This window comes from Grampus griseus, assembly GCF_964374135.1.
Source record: "Grampus griseus genome assembly, chromosome: 5".
NCBI lineage: Eukaryota > Metazoa > Chordata > Mammalia > Artiodactyla > Delphinidae > Grampus > Grampus griseus.
Window position 1 is genome coordinate 117,737,627 of NC_138998.1, and position 13,950 is coordinate 117,751,576.

At 38.8% G+C, this 13,950-nt stretch overlaps 1 protein-coding gene across 4 annotated transcripts in view; it reads left to right on the forward strand.

Annotated features, from left to right (window-relative positions):
• CXADR (CXADR cell adhesion molecule) overlaps positions 1–12,008 on the forward strand; it is a gene marked incomplete at its 3' end in the record, with an annotated part of 53,494 nt that extends 41,486 nt beyond the window's left edge. The window contains exons 4-8 of one of the 4 annotated variants that reach the window (XM_082655149.1): positions 2,973–3,128; positions 4,300–4,422; positions 4,986–5,124; positions 7,791–7,974; positions 11,664–12,008. In XM_082655149.1, the coding sequence (XP_082511275.1) occupies positions 2,973–3,128; positions 4,300–4,422; positions 4,986–5,124; positions 7,791–7,974; positions 11,664–11,675 (614 nt within the window). Of the gene's footprint in view, positions 1–2,972; positions 3,129–4,299; positions 4,423–4,985; positions 5,125–7,790; positions 8,120–11,663 lie in introns of those variants that run through there. The other 3 variants (XM_082655151.1, XM_082655150.1, XM_082655152.1) reach the window with 3 other exon arrangements.
• Positions 12,009–13,950: the final 1,942 nt, after the last annotated feature.

The following is a 13,950-nucleotide window of genomic DNA, read 5'->3' on the forward strand; positions in this document are numbered from 1 at the left end:
GGGAGACGCAAGAGGGAAGAGATATGGGATATATGTATACATATAGCTGATTCACTTTGTTCTACCACAGAAACTAACACAACATTGTAAAGCAATTATACTCCAGTAAAGATGTTTTTTTAAAAAAAAAAAAATCCCAGTGGGGGAACCACTTTGAGACTATGCAAATATCTTGTTTCTCCTCAAACTTTTGACCATTGATTTTTACCATCTATGCACGGATTTTGCCAGGAGTCAAGGTATTTTGAACTAAGCAAAAATATTCCTATATGGATGACATGATGATCAAAGCATATTCTGTCCCAAATAGAGATTTAGAGTGTTTCCTATAGACTGAGGCAGTGAGCCACTAGCATGGAGGGATGATGATACAATACATAGATGGAGCACAGCATTGCTAAATCGGTGGGACACTGACCGAATACGAGTTGACGGCCATGTACCCTTAACTGAGAATGACTTTTTATTAGCTCTGCTAATGATCATGGTGGCACATGTTCTGAGGACAATAGCTAGATATCCTGGAGCCCCAGACCAAAGAAACCTTAGTGGGTGAGACTTTATTTTTGTTCCTTTTGTGGTTTCATCTTTCTTTCAATTCAGCTAAGTGCCGTGGATTAGCAGTTTGTCTTCCTGGCTTTGTAATGCTGGGGCTGGTATGTAAAAGACTTGCACTTTCTCCACCCAGTGGAAAGCAGGCAGCCGGCCCTAAGCACCGCTCAGAACCAGTGCTGGTAAAAATCTCGTTCTGCTGTGCATAGAGTGTGTTGAAATCTCAAACTCAGTGGGACGTGATTTCCTGAGCAGCCACTTTAAACAACTGCCTGTTATTGGATATGTCTGGGGAGGGGACATTTTTCAGTAGAAAAGAAGAAGGTTTAGGGTTAGAACGCTGTATTACCAATAGAAGTTTGATGTCCAAAGCATTGCTTCAGTATCTCACCTACTGCTAGTTTGTGTAATAAAGGATTTATTGGTAGGTTGAAGAAATGGAGAACAAGGCTCATTTTGTTGAAGACTCAGAGGATGAGGTAATGCGCAAAACTGATTCAAAAGTCCAGTTGGTGTAATGTCCAGGGCAACTGATCAGTCTGCAAAAGAAAGAGATTTGCTTAGGAAAGTCAACAACGAAGTTAAATGCATCTGTTGATCCTTACTAAAAAGTATAAGTAGTAACAAAGGGGAGAAATCCAATTAAATTTAAGAATTACCAGGAAATGTGTGAAGTGAGATCATGATTGACAACCTTAGGTAAAGATGCCCCACTGCGTATGACAGACCGTGTCAGCCAGATTTGGAAAACAGTTTGACACTTTCTTATAGAGATAAACATTTACTTACCTGGTATGAAAAAGGAAAACATATACCACTATTTACAAGCAGTGTTGTTCAAACTGTTCACGTAGTGCCAAACTGTAAAACCCATTCACATTTATTCTTAGTAGTGAAAGAATAAAAGCCCACTCAGGACTTGAAAGAATGAAAATCAGAAAAACAGAAGAAAAGCAGTCCTGCCATTTATCAGGTTGGGAAGAGAGATGCAAATAGAGCCAGGTACAGGGTTTATGGGGAATGTTGCTCTCCAAGGTCGTGGGATGCTGGGAAACTATAGCCTACTGCTGTCTCCTCATTGCTGCCCCCAGACCCGCTTTGCGCTACTCATCCTTTACTGGGGGTACTCAGGTTGCTAAATGACCCTCGTCTCCAGTTTAATCCCTGCTTCTCCTAATCCTGCCTCAGAAATGGCATCAGATTCAGAACTGATCTCTGCCTCTAGAAGACTCTTCTCAGAACCTTCAGAATCCCTCTCTCCCTTGTCCCAGCTCCTCATAGCACCTCCTCGCCAGTCAGTCTGATTTCCACAGACTTCACACCTGCTCCTGGCCAGTTTAGCTAATTAGGCTTTAACAGTAGCCCCAAGACAGGAAACAGTGTGCATCAATACCTGAATGAACAAGCAATAGGATACAACTCGGTAGTAAGAAAGAACAGACCACTGATATATATATATATATACAACAACATAGATCAATTGGATCAGTCATAAAAAAGCCTTACGATGAATAAAAGAAGCAAAAGCGCATACTGTATTTTTCCATTTATAGGACTCACGAAGCAGCAGAACTAATCTATAGCAATAGAAATCTGATCAGCGGCTGTCTGGGACCCGTTTGTGCAGTGAGATCAACTGCAGTCACCTTGAGGGAAATTGCTTGGGAGAGGATTGGAGTGGTGCTTAGTGTTGAAAGTGATCAGCTCGCATGATTAAAATGTGTTCATTTTATTGTATGTGTATTATGCCTTAATGCAGTTCAGCAAGAGAGTCTGAACTGCCAGGGTGTTAACCTAGTGTTCAGGTGGGTTTCACATAATGGAGTTAGACCTGGAATATAACCTCAGATCTGCCTTTTTATAACACTGCTCTCTGGGTGGTTTTGGATCGCTGTAAATGTGGAAAATAATTGGTCCTTCCTGTACTAAGTGAATTGTCCCTCCTATCAGCATAATTTATCGTCAACCCCCTGATTGTTGGGTTAACAGCACACAGAGAGGGTTGTGACAATGCATATACTCCCAGAGGGCTACACGTCACGCTCCAAGTAGAAGAATAGGTTGGGAATTGGGGGTGGGGGGAAGAAGCTTCCTTGGGTCTGAAGTAGCCCAGCCCGCATCATCCTTGCTTTTTTCACATGTGCCCCATGGGATGGAGGGGCGCAGAGCCGCACCTGAGATGCTGCCTGGCCTTGTGCAGTGGCTGCTTGCCTGAGCTCATTCTTGCCTGTTTTGTGCTGGATCAAGCTGAGTAAACTGGCGTTGGCAACCTATTGTAGTCTTTCAGTCTTGTCCACTCTGAACCCAGGACCCCCTGCTATTGAGTTAGTGGTTGTGTGACATGCTGTGTGTTTAAGTAATCATTAGAAACACACATTCCGTTCTCTTGTATAAAGTTATAACTTATTTTCTTTTCTCAGTTAAGCCTTCAGGTACAAGATGTTACATTGATGGATCAGAAGAAATTGGAAGTGACTTTAAACTAAAATGTGAACCGAAAGAAGGTTCACTCCCATTACGATATGAATGGCAAAAATTGTCCAACTCACAGAAACTGCCAACCTCATGGTTACCAGGTACTGCTGATTATGCACTTTGAATCGTGTGCCATTGATTTAGACTTAAGTCTAGCAGGGTTTGTGCATGTAAGTGTATATTTTTTAATCCCCAGATACCTTCCCTTTTCTAGACAGAGCAATCAGGATTCTGTGGGAATTAGTCAGTGTTTTATAATGACAACTTGGTGTCATGTAGTATAAGTGAAGAGATATTTTTATAATGATCACCATTTAGGATATTATAATTGGTTTCTTTGTTGTATATATTTTTTTTTTGTTTTGCGGTAGGCGGGCCTCTCACTGTTGTGGCCTCTCCCGTTGCGGAGCACAGGCTCCGGACGCGCAGGCTCAGCGGCCATGGCTCACGGGCCCAGCCGCTCCGCGGCATGTGGGATCTTCCCGGACCGGGGCACGAACCCGTGTCCCCTGCATCGGCAGGCGGACTCTCAACCACTGCGCCACCAGGGAAGCCCCTGTTGTATATTTTTTAATTGATGGTAATATTGATGGAAACTGTTCATTATCATAAATTAGTGGTTAAGTTACAGCAAGAGTTGGATCTTGAGTGTTTTGCCTGGGTTCATGTTGAAGATATGGTTATTTAACCATCATGTCTGTTAAAACAACAAAACAACAGCTGTGACTAACCAACAAGATTCAAATTGGTTAAATCTGATTATTCATCTGTATGTTATAATTAACCTGTTATTCAAACTGGTTACCATGCTCCACCCTCCTCCCTCCCACCCCACCCCGCTTTTAAGCAGGATCTCTCTCCACCTCTGTTTTTCAAACTAAGAGGCTGAACAATACGACCCCCTCTCACTTTCTTTCATGTTTCTTCTGTCTGGGGGGATGACATACATTTTGTAAATCTTACTGCTGCACCTAAGAGCCTTTGTGGCACAGAATGTTTTTTATAGTCAACGTGGCTCTGCTTCAGCAGAGACTCTCTGTGCCTGGCTGAAGGGGTCATGATTACCTTGGCTTTGACATAAATGAACTAGAGGCACAGTCGTTTGCATCCCGGAGACATGCACGTGTCTTGCCAAGTTTGTTCTGTATGTAGCTTCAGTTTGTCTCACTTTTACCTGGATTGTCAACCAAGTAGAGTTTGCTTTTACTAAAAACTCAGCAATATGTTACTATAAGAATGGGTTTTGCTCCCTTACCCCCTTTCTTCTCATAGAAATGACTTCACCTGTTATATCTGTAAAAAATGCCACTACCGAATACTCTGGGACATACAGTTGTACAGTCAAAAACAGAGTGGGCTCTGATCAATGCCTGCTACGCCTGGATGTTGTTCCTCGTAAGTTATCTTCTTTCTGCTCTGTTAGTGTTATCTTTATACAGCCTCCTTTGGTTCCATCAGTGAGTGTGGGTATTAAGGGCAAGGGGATGCTAACTTTGAGCAAAGCACCCTGTGGCTTGGTTGCTAGCTTTTCTAAGTCATGGAAAGAAAAAAAGTACTACATTTTATTAATAAAACCTTCTTTATTATTGTAGTGACATTAAAGAGGCAAGAGTTGTCAAATTGACTCTTGTACCATATTTAGCCAATGTCAGTGACGACAAGCTTTTTAGAACATTCTTATATGCCAACCAAGATAGCTGTGAATATTAAAATCCTCTAGAGTGGTTTCATTCTTTTATCCTTGAAATAGCTTACACAGTTCAGAAGAAAGTTCTTTTAGTGGATTTTCCCCTAGACCAGAAAAAAAGCTAACTAATTTGTCTCTTAACGTTAGTATATGCGATGAAATCAATGTCATTGTGTATCCTTACCTTCAAAATGACTAGATGGAAGTTTTTTTGTTTGTTTGTTTTGCGTTTTTTAATATTAATTATTTTCTTATTAACATTTTATTCTAGCTTCAAATAGAGCTGGGACAATTGCAGGAGCTGTTATAGGAACTTTGCTTGCACTAGTCCTCATTGGTCTTATCATCTTTTGCTGTCATAAAAAGCGCAGAGAAGAAAAATACGAAAAGGAAGTTCATCATGATATCAGGTAATTAAGTGACACAGGAGTTGACTGATGTATACTCTATTATGTCACTAAAGCATTAATTCTCTTAACCATCTGAAGCATTTGCCCCTATGAGAATTGGATGAAAGCTATAGCTCTTCCCCTCAACATATTTGAAAGCTTTTACTTATTTCAAGTGTGTGGAGCCAACCAACCTACACTGTGCCCTCCTCCCCGTTTTGGGCTCTACATTAAGAACCATTGCAAAATGCTTTTCTCAAGACTGTCTACCTTCTCCCAATAAAGTACAGGCATGAAACAGCAAAGGAAACCATAAACAAGATGAAAAGACAACCCTCAGTATGGTAGAAAATATTTGCAAATGAAGCAACTAACAAAAGATTAATCTCCAAAATATACAAATAGCTCATGCAGCTCAATATCAAAAAAACAAACAGCCCAATCCAGAAATAGGCGGAAGACCTAAATAGACATTTCTCCAAAGACATACAGATGGCCAAGAAACACATGAAAAGATGCTCAACATCACAAATCATTAGAGAAATGCAAATCAAAACCACAATGAGGTATCACCTCACACTGGTCAGAATGGCCATCATCAAAAAAAACCTATAAACAATAAATGCTGGAGAAGGTGTGGAGAAAAGGGAACCCTCTTGCACTGCTGGTGGGAATGTAAATTGATATAGCCACTATGGAGAACAGTATGGAGGGTCCTTAAAAAACTAAAAATAGAACTACCATATGACCCAGCAATCCCACTACTGGGGATATACCCTGAGAAAACCATAATTCAAAAGGAGTCATGTACCAAAATATTAATTGCAGCTCTCTTTACAATAGCCAGGACATGGAAGCAACCTAAGTGTCCATCAACAGATGGATGGATAAAGAAGATGTGGCACATGTATACAACGGAATATTACTCAGCCATAAAAAGAAACGAAATTGAGTTATTTGTAGTGAGGTGGATGGACCTAGAGTCTGTCATACAGAGTGAAGTAAGTCAGAAAGAGAAAAACAAATACTGTATGCTAACACATATATGTGGAACAACAACAACAAAAGGTTCTGATGAACCTAGGGGCAGGACAGGAATAAAGACGCAGATGTAGAGAATGGACTTGAGGACACGGAGGGGGAAGGGTAAGCTGAGAGGAAGTGAGAGAGTAGCATGGGCATATATACACTACCAAATACAAGATAGCTAGTAGGAAACAGCTGCATGGCACAGGGAGATCAGCTGAAAGCTTTGTGACCACCTAGACGGGTGGGACAGGGAGAGTGGGAGGGAGGCTCAAGAGGAAGAGGATATGGGGATATATGTATACATATAGCTGATTCCCTTTGTTGTACAGCAGAAACTAACATAACGTTGTAAAACAATTATACTCCAATAAAGATGTGAAAGGAAAAAAAGTACAGGCATAAAGTTTTCAAAAAATGGAGCTGTTGGGCTTCCCTGGTGGCGCAGTGGTTGAGAGTCCGCCTGCCGATGCAGGGGACGCGGGTTCGTGCCCCGGTCCGGGAAGATCCCACATGCCGCGGAGCGGCTGGGCCCATGAGCCATGGCCGCTGAGCCTGCGCGTCCGGAGCCTGTGCTCCGCAACGGGAGAGGCCGCAACGGTGAGAGGCCCGCGTACCACAAAGAAAAAAAAAAGAAAATGGAGATGTTAAGGTTTGATTTCTCTATACAGCTAATCTACAGAGCATGGGATTGTTATTTATTTATTTATTTTTTTGCAGTACGCGGGCCTCTCACCGTTGCGGCCTCTCCCGTTGCGGAGCACAGGCTCCGGACGCGCAGGCTCAGCGGCCATGGCTCATGGGCCCAGCCGCTCCGCGGCATGTGGGATCTTCCCGGACCGGGGCACGAACCCGCGTCCCCTGCATCGGCAGGCGGACTCTCAACCACTGCGCCACCAGGGAAGCCCTGGGTTTTTTTTTTTAAAGATCTGATTGTATCAAGTGACATAGGTAGTTAATAGAACTATGGGTAATGTGATTTTCTTTTATTTTTTAAATATTCTAAACCAGTAGATCTTAACTAGAAGTACACATTGGATTATAGAACTTGTAAAAATAACATATGACCAAAGTAACACCCAGAAAATTGACATTTGGTGGGTCTGGGCACTTTTATTTTTTAAATGCACAGAAGTAACTCAGATATATGTTCTGTGTCAGTGCTTAGTGTGAAAATTCTTATGCCTAATTCTCAGTTTTTGCAAACTTCAGTCTGCTAAGTTTTCAGCTAAAGTCTTAGATGAATAACTTTCATAATAAAAAGGATATTTTGTCTTGTTCTTTTTTTGGTAGAAATATCTGCAGGTGTTAGGGCTTTATTGATTATAGAGTGTTACATGACTGTAACCAGGTTATCTTGATTAGTGATACTAGAACATGAAAATATTTGAAGTTTGTTCTTTGCAAGACAGCATTATAGAATAGCACATTTTTGTAAAAAACACATTTCACTGTGAAGATAGAAACTGTAAATGACAAATTTGGCACAGATACACAGTTATGACATTATGCCTTATTGTGCTTGTTTTTTGTGTGTCACACACGATTTTATGTACTTAATGCTTAAATAGAGGCTCTTCCCTACCCATGATTCATAGCTTACATATTGTAGGTTTTTAGAAATTTGTTCTTTGAACGTGTATTGGGATCTTTATTTCTAGGGAAGACGTGCCTCCTCCAAAGAGCCGTACGTCCACTGCCAGAAGCTACCTCGGCAGCAATCATTCATCCCTGGGATCCATGTCCCCTTCCAACATGGAAGGGTATTCCAAGACTCAGTATAACCAAGTGCCAAGCGAAGACTTCGAGCGCGATCCTCAGAGTGCGACGCTCCCAACTGCTAAGGTAGCTGCCCCTAATCTCAGTAGGATGGGAGCGGTGCCCGTGATGATTCCAGCACAGAGCAAGGACGGGTCCATAGTATAGAGCCTCTGTACCCTTCATCTGTGCTCTCCTCTTGAGATGTGAACACCTGTTTTAATTTTTGCTACCAGCCTCAAAAAAAACATATATATATATATATAAAGTTAACCAAAAACTGTAAGAATAATACTTCAAAAAGTTTTGTTTGGTTATATTGAAATAGTAAAGGCATTAAAGTTCTAAGGACAAATTCACCATCTAAATAATATTTCCTTTAAGAGCTTGACTTTATAGGTTTCTGACTATCAATACTTAAGTCAGCTGTGGCACTTTGAATATGAAATCATAGGTGAAGAAATAAATTGGTGAACTTACATGCATACCAAGTTGATACTTGAATCATCTGAAAGTGGTACTTTATAATTTCTGTTATTTTTATATTGCTTTTTTCAATTAATTTATGACCCCCACCCCCTGCCAAAATTGGTAAAGAAAGATTCATGGCAAAAATACTCACGTAGATTTATGTTTGTTTTTGTTTTTGCTTCTTTGAAAAGTCTAAATGTGTTTGACGAGTCTCTAATAACTAGAAAACACTACTAGAAGTCACTAGTTCTGAGTAATTCATAAACCTTGTATATGAAATGACTTAAGTATTTAATTGCTAGATTGCTGTGGGCAGCAGGGACGTAGTAAGCTCTTTTGTATGCTAAAATAAAGGAGCATTTATCTGATTCATTTAGAAAATTTGCTGTCAGCTACATATAGCGATGACACTAGTGGTGCAGTTGTGAGGATGAATTTTGTTGATTAATGTTCCAATGCCCTGAGGCCTGTGGTGGTCTTCAGAACAGTGACCTGCTATCAAGGAAGTGTAGTATTTTGCAATTCCCAAGTAAATGCTCGTCCTCAACTTTAGGTGATATTTTTCTAAAAAGAAAAAATTATAACTCATTTATTATTTGACAATTACAGATTGTAATTCCGTAATTATTGGTTCTAAATTTTAATTTTTTTTTCCTGGTTCAGTGTTTTGTTTTTGTGATGGTGTTGTACATTATATGTTCTAGAAATGTAATCTTAAATTACCCTCTTGAATGCAGTTCCTGGAGGATACTTTCTTCATAGACTTAGAATACACTTTAAACTAGTAAGTGTCTTCTATCAATTCTGTTTCAGACTTGGGAGGATGTACAGTTGCTATTGTATGGCCAGCATGTCTTGTGTAGTTGCAGAAAATCAAGCTGAGCTTTGAAAAGTTTGTCTTAGTTTTGTGGAAGTGACTTAATCTTAAAAAAAAAGAAAAAAAAAGAAAAAAAAAAAAAAGAGAGAAATGAAAAGGAATAAAAGGAATACTCCTACCTGCCAAATGTGTTAAGTACTGTTTTAGTAGATGAAAGTGAATTTATTGTACTTTCCTTAAGATTGTGAGGGAGTGTGGATTGAGTAGAATGAGCCAGCAGTTTCTTTATAGTAATACGGTCTGCAGTAACTTATTTCACTAGCTCTGATACCTTTTCCCTAGATTTTAGTAGGGAGTTGGTTTCTTTTCATCTCTTTGGGTGCTGTGGTGGTAAATGCTACATTATAAATTAATGTTGGCATGAATTTATTCTTAGGCAGAGTATTGTATACACTTTTTAATGGTAAATTGAAGCTGAATGTGTAATGGATTCGTGTATAGTTTTACATATTTGGAAGCATTTTAAAAATAGGTTTTTAACATTACATAATATTGCTTTTACTCTTGTGTTAACGTTTTCATCTGTGCCTTTTGGGTAATTTAGTTTTTATTATGAATTTCTGGTGCCTATGAGCTAGCTATCGCCTGAAAGGTGCTTAGAGGTGAAGGTACTGTTCCTAAAAATGCATCACTGTGATACCTTTCTATCCTCATACTTTCAGTCTTGCCTCTTTTCTGATCTTTCTGGATGCAAGTTAACTGATTGTGTGACTCATAAAGTTTTTAAAATTTCAGCATCCCCTACACTCTTTTGACTGTGTTTCTGATTTTATAATAACTGTTTTTGAATACCAGGCCTCTGGTCTGTTTCATATGAATAAAATTTATGATATTATAAAAATAAACAGCAGAGCACAGACATTACTAATAAAAATTTTGGTCCTTTCTAGTCCCAGTTTTCATATAATGAAAATTATGCTATCAATCTAAGTAGAAATTACTACAAAAGGTGGACATATGTAAGGCTTTCCTTTCCTTAGACTTCATAGTTAGTCTAGGATTTGGTTATAAGTAAATTGGAATCTCTTCCAGAAATGCTTCCTTCCAGGTCAGGGTCATTACCAGCTACAGCCTGAGAAACAAGCTTGGAAAAAAAACTACTGTTGTGACCTGAAGAGACCTACTGGATGTGGTTGAGTTTAGAGGACAGAACTCAGTTTTAGGCTTATGTCTCCAGCTACTCATTGTAAATTTCAGTGAATCCAAAAGTCAAATAGCACTGATAACTTTCTAAATAATTCTCAGTGGTAGTTTCTGGTGAACTAGAGATCAAGTATTTGTTCTAGAATTACTATTGGTAATCATCAAGCAAGTCAACAAAAAATCATTATTCAAGCATTTCCACTAGTAGCCAAACATCAGTCAAGGACGGCACTGAACCTTCAAAGCAAAACTCTTCCATTCTACTTTATACCTAAGAGACTTGACACCATCTTTCTGAGTTATGCAGGATAACTTCAAAAGAAATATCATAGAGGACGTAATTCTGTGCTTTGCATATGTAGATTACAGGTTTCTTTTTCTTATGGCAACCTTACTAATATTTCCCTGTTAGAAGGCCAAAAACAAAAACCTTATTGATAAACGGGCCAAATTACTTTTTTAAATTTGGGCTATCTGCCGGGAAGTTGTTACAATGGAAACACAGACTGTGTCTTAGGGGGAGGTTAATTCAAGAAACACAATTAGATTATTGGTATGAATTAATACCTGGTTTTTATTGAAAAGATAATTTTTAGGATTGAGTTCTGGAAATTTGGAGCAAGTGAAGGGGCAAATAAACATTTTGATTAAATATGAAAAGAACTCACTGCATGAAGTTGGATGTCAAATTCTGTAATGTTTGGCTTCTTAACTATTCTCTGTCTTTCTGTGTGCGTGCAGCATGTAAATCTGAAGTTATATGAACGTTTAAAGTTTTTTTTTCTAATCTTGTTCCATCTCCACAGTATTTAGGGCTTTCAGATGCCTTATTCCAGTGTGAACAGAAAAAGTCCTTATTTTTTTGTGGTTACTGCTTTGATGTGTCATGTAAGGAGTAGTTTGTAGAAAATGTTGGCATACTTTTAACTTTTTAGTGGCTTGTGACATTATATATTATATATATGTATATATATCTTTATAATATTCCTGTGTTTAGTAGTATAAATGTTCTGGGCAAGTTTTCATATTTCAAATGCCTTTGGATATTCTTGCAATACAGGCAACGTGTTCTGTAGTTAGATTTTTTTTACTCATTTGACACTAAAATGGTCTATAACTGAGCACAAATTCTACCTAATAGAAGCAGGAAAGAATAATAAATAAACTGATGAATTGTGGTTCTGTTTATCTTATGGATGGTAACACCAGCGAATATTGGCTACATCTGGCTTCTCACTGTTCATTAAAATCCAGTTTTATAAAATACCCTATTTTGTAATTTCAGAGTGTGGTGTGAATATCGGTTGGATTTGGTTTTGGCACTGAACACTAAAAGCTCCAAAGAACTCTGTTTTCTACTAACTTAATGACACAAGTGTTAAGAGAACCACAATTCACTGATTTTCATCCCTAACTGTGGATTTCTGTGACAAATACACTTATACTACTGAGAAGTAATATTTTGACACTTCATATATGCAAGTAGAGAATTGATAGTGTCAGTTTCAAAAATGATTTTTTGTATTTCGAGTTTCTGGCTTAAATATCCAATGGTGCAGATTTTGACATTTGTAAGAACAAAATTTGGTTTTAAAAAAAGCCAAAAACTTGCTCTGGTTTTGTGACCTTGTGTACCTTTAAAAAAAATAAAATCAAGAAAGTAGTTTTCTGCCTCATGGTGTGGCTTCATAAGCTTCATTATACTCTTCCTCCCTGCTTTTCTGAGCCAGGGTTTCCTTCTCCCCTCTCCTTTGCATCTTTTATTAAACAAAGTAAAGATCAGAACAATGACATCAATGAAAACATATCAAACATATTTATAGAAATTTCTCCAGTCCTGTGCATCTATATGACAGTAAATAACATAATGTATCTGGGGTTGAAACCTCCAAAGTTATCGTGTCACAATTTACAGCGTAAATTCAAGAGTTTTTCAGATGAATTAAAAATGTGCGTACTTATATGTATTAAATACACACATCTAGTTATACTTTAAAGCTATTTTCATTGACTCTAAGTGTTGATTTCAGAAAAAAAAACAGGATGGGGTTAGCAGTGCTTTTGTAAGAAGGTATTTTGAGAAATATTTTGTTTACACTACAGTTTCTCAACCTTGGCACTTTTAACATTTTGGGATGGATGATTCTTGGTTGTGGGAGACATCCTGTGCATTGCAGGATGTTTAGTAGCATCGCTGGCCTTTACCTACTAGGTGCCAGTAGTTCTTGCCCTCCTTCCTCCAGATGTGACAACCAAAAATGTCTCCAGTGTTGCCAAATAGCCACTGGGGTGGGGGGCAAAACTGCCCCTAGTTGAGAACCAGTGGTTTATACTAATGTGAAGTTTTCTACTCGGAGGTTAAAAGAAGAGCATAGGCTTTGGAGTCAGACATATCTGAATACCACTTATTACTAGATGCTTTACTTAGCTTCGGTTTCCTGGTGCTTGAAATGGGGATAAAAATACCCACATCACAGGGGATGTTGGAGGATTTTAAAGAGATAGAATTGATATAATGAAAATTCTTTGCATTTGTCCCTGTTTGCTGGGATGCTGATAGTGGTACACAGATTTTCAAAGAATCAAGATTACAATAAAATATGCTAACAAACTACTAAGTATAATTTAATGCCTTTAATTTAGATCATATTTTAATCATGAAGTTCTAAAGGCCAGATATTTCTGGTTAATTAAGTACCAAATGACAAAACTGTTGAAATTGAGTCAAAATTGAATATAAAACAATCTGTTGTTAAATATTGATTAAAAAATGGTTTTAAGTCTATGTCCTAAACAAATGTAGTTTCTAAATGCAGTAAAGGCAGCTGAAAAGATCAGGAAGCCAGTGCTAGGAATTCAGCTCAATATTTCTTGCTGATATTTCTGCAGTATAAATCAAAGGGGATTTGTTGTTTTGTTACTTAAATGATGTTTCTAAATTTTATAACTGTTTATAGGAGAAAAAATTGTCCTAAGGTAACTGCAGAAAAAGAATTTCTGAAGTTAATGAAGAACTGAGAAATAAATTTCAGTCTAGTTAATCAAGGGCTTGATCAGTATGCTTCTCGTTTCACTGCTGAGCTAGGAAATTCTAACGCTAATGGAGAATGAGAGAGGTGGGAGGAGATACAGGAAATTACAGAGGGAAAAACCTGATGTCAGCCCTCAACAAAGTGCTAGAAGCAGTCGTGATCTTGTCTTTCCCCAAGTCATTCATTGTCCACAGTCCCAGTGGATTAGTTGTTTTAAAATGTAAATCTGATCATATTAAAAACCAGATCATCTTAACCTGACACAGAAGGTCTCTGATGACCATTCTATTTCTCTGTGGTTTATTTTTTTATTTATTTTTATTTTTTTTGCGGTACGCGGGCCTCTCACTGTTGTGGCCTCTCCCGTTGTGGAGCACAGGCTCCGGACGCGCAGGCCCAGCGGCCATGGCTCACGGGCCCAGCCTCTCCGCGGCATGTGGGATCCTCCCGGACCGGGGCGCGAACCCACGTCCCCTGCATCGGCAGGCAGACTCCCAACCACTGCGCCACCAGGGAAGCCCTGTGGTTTATTTTTTACAC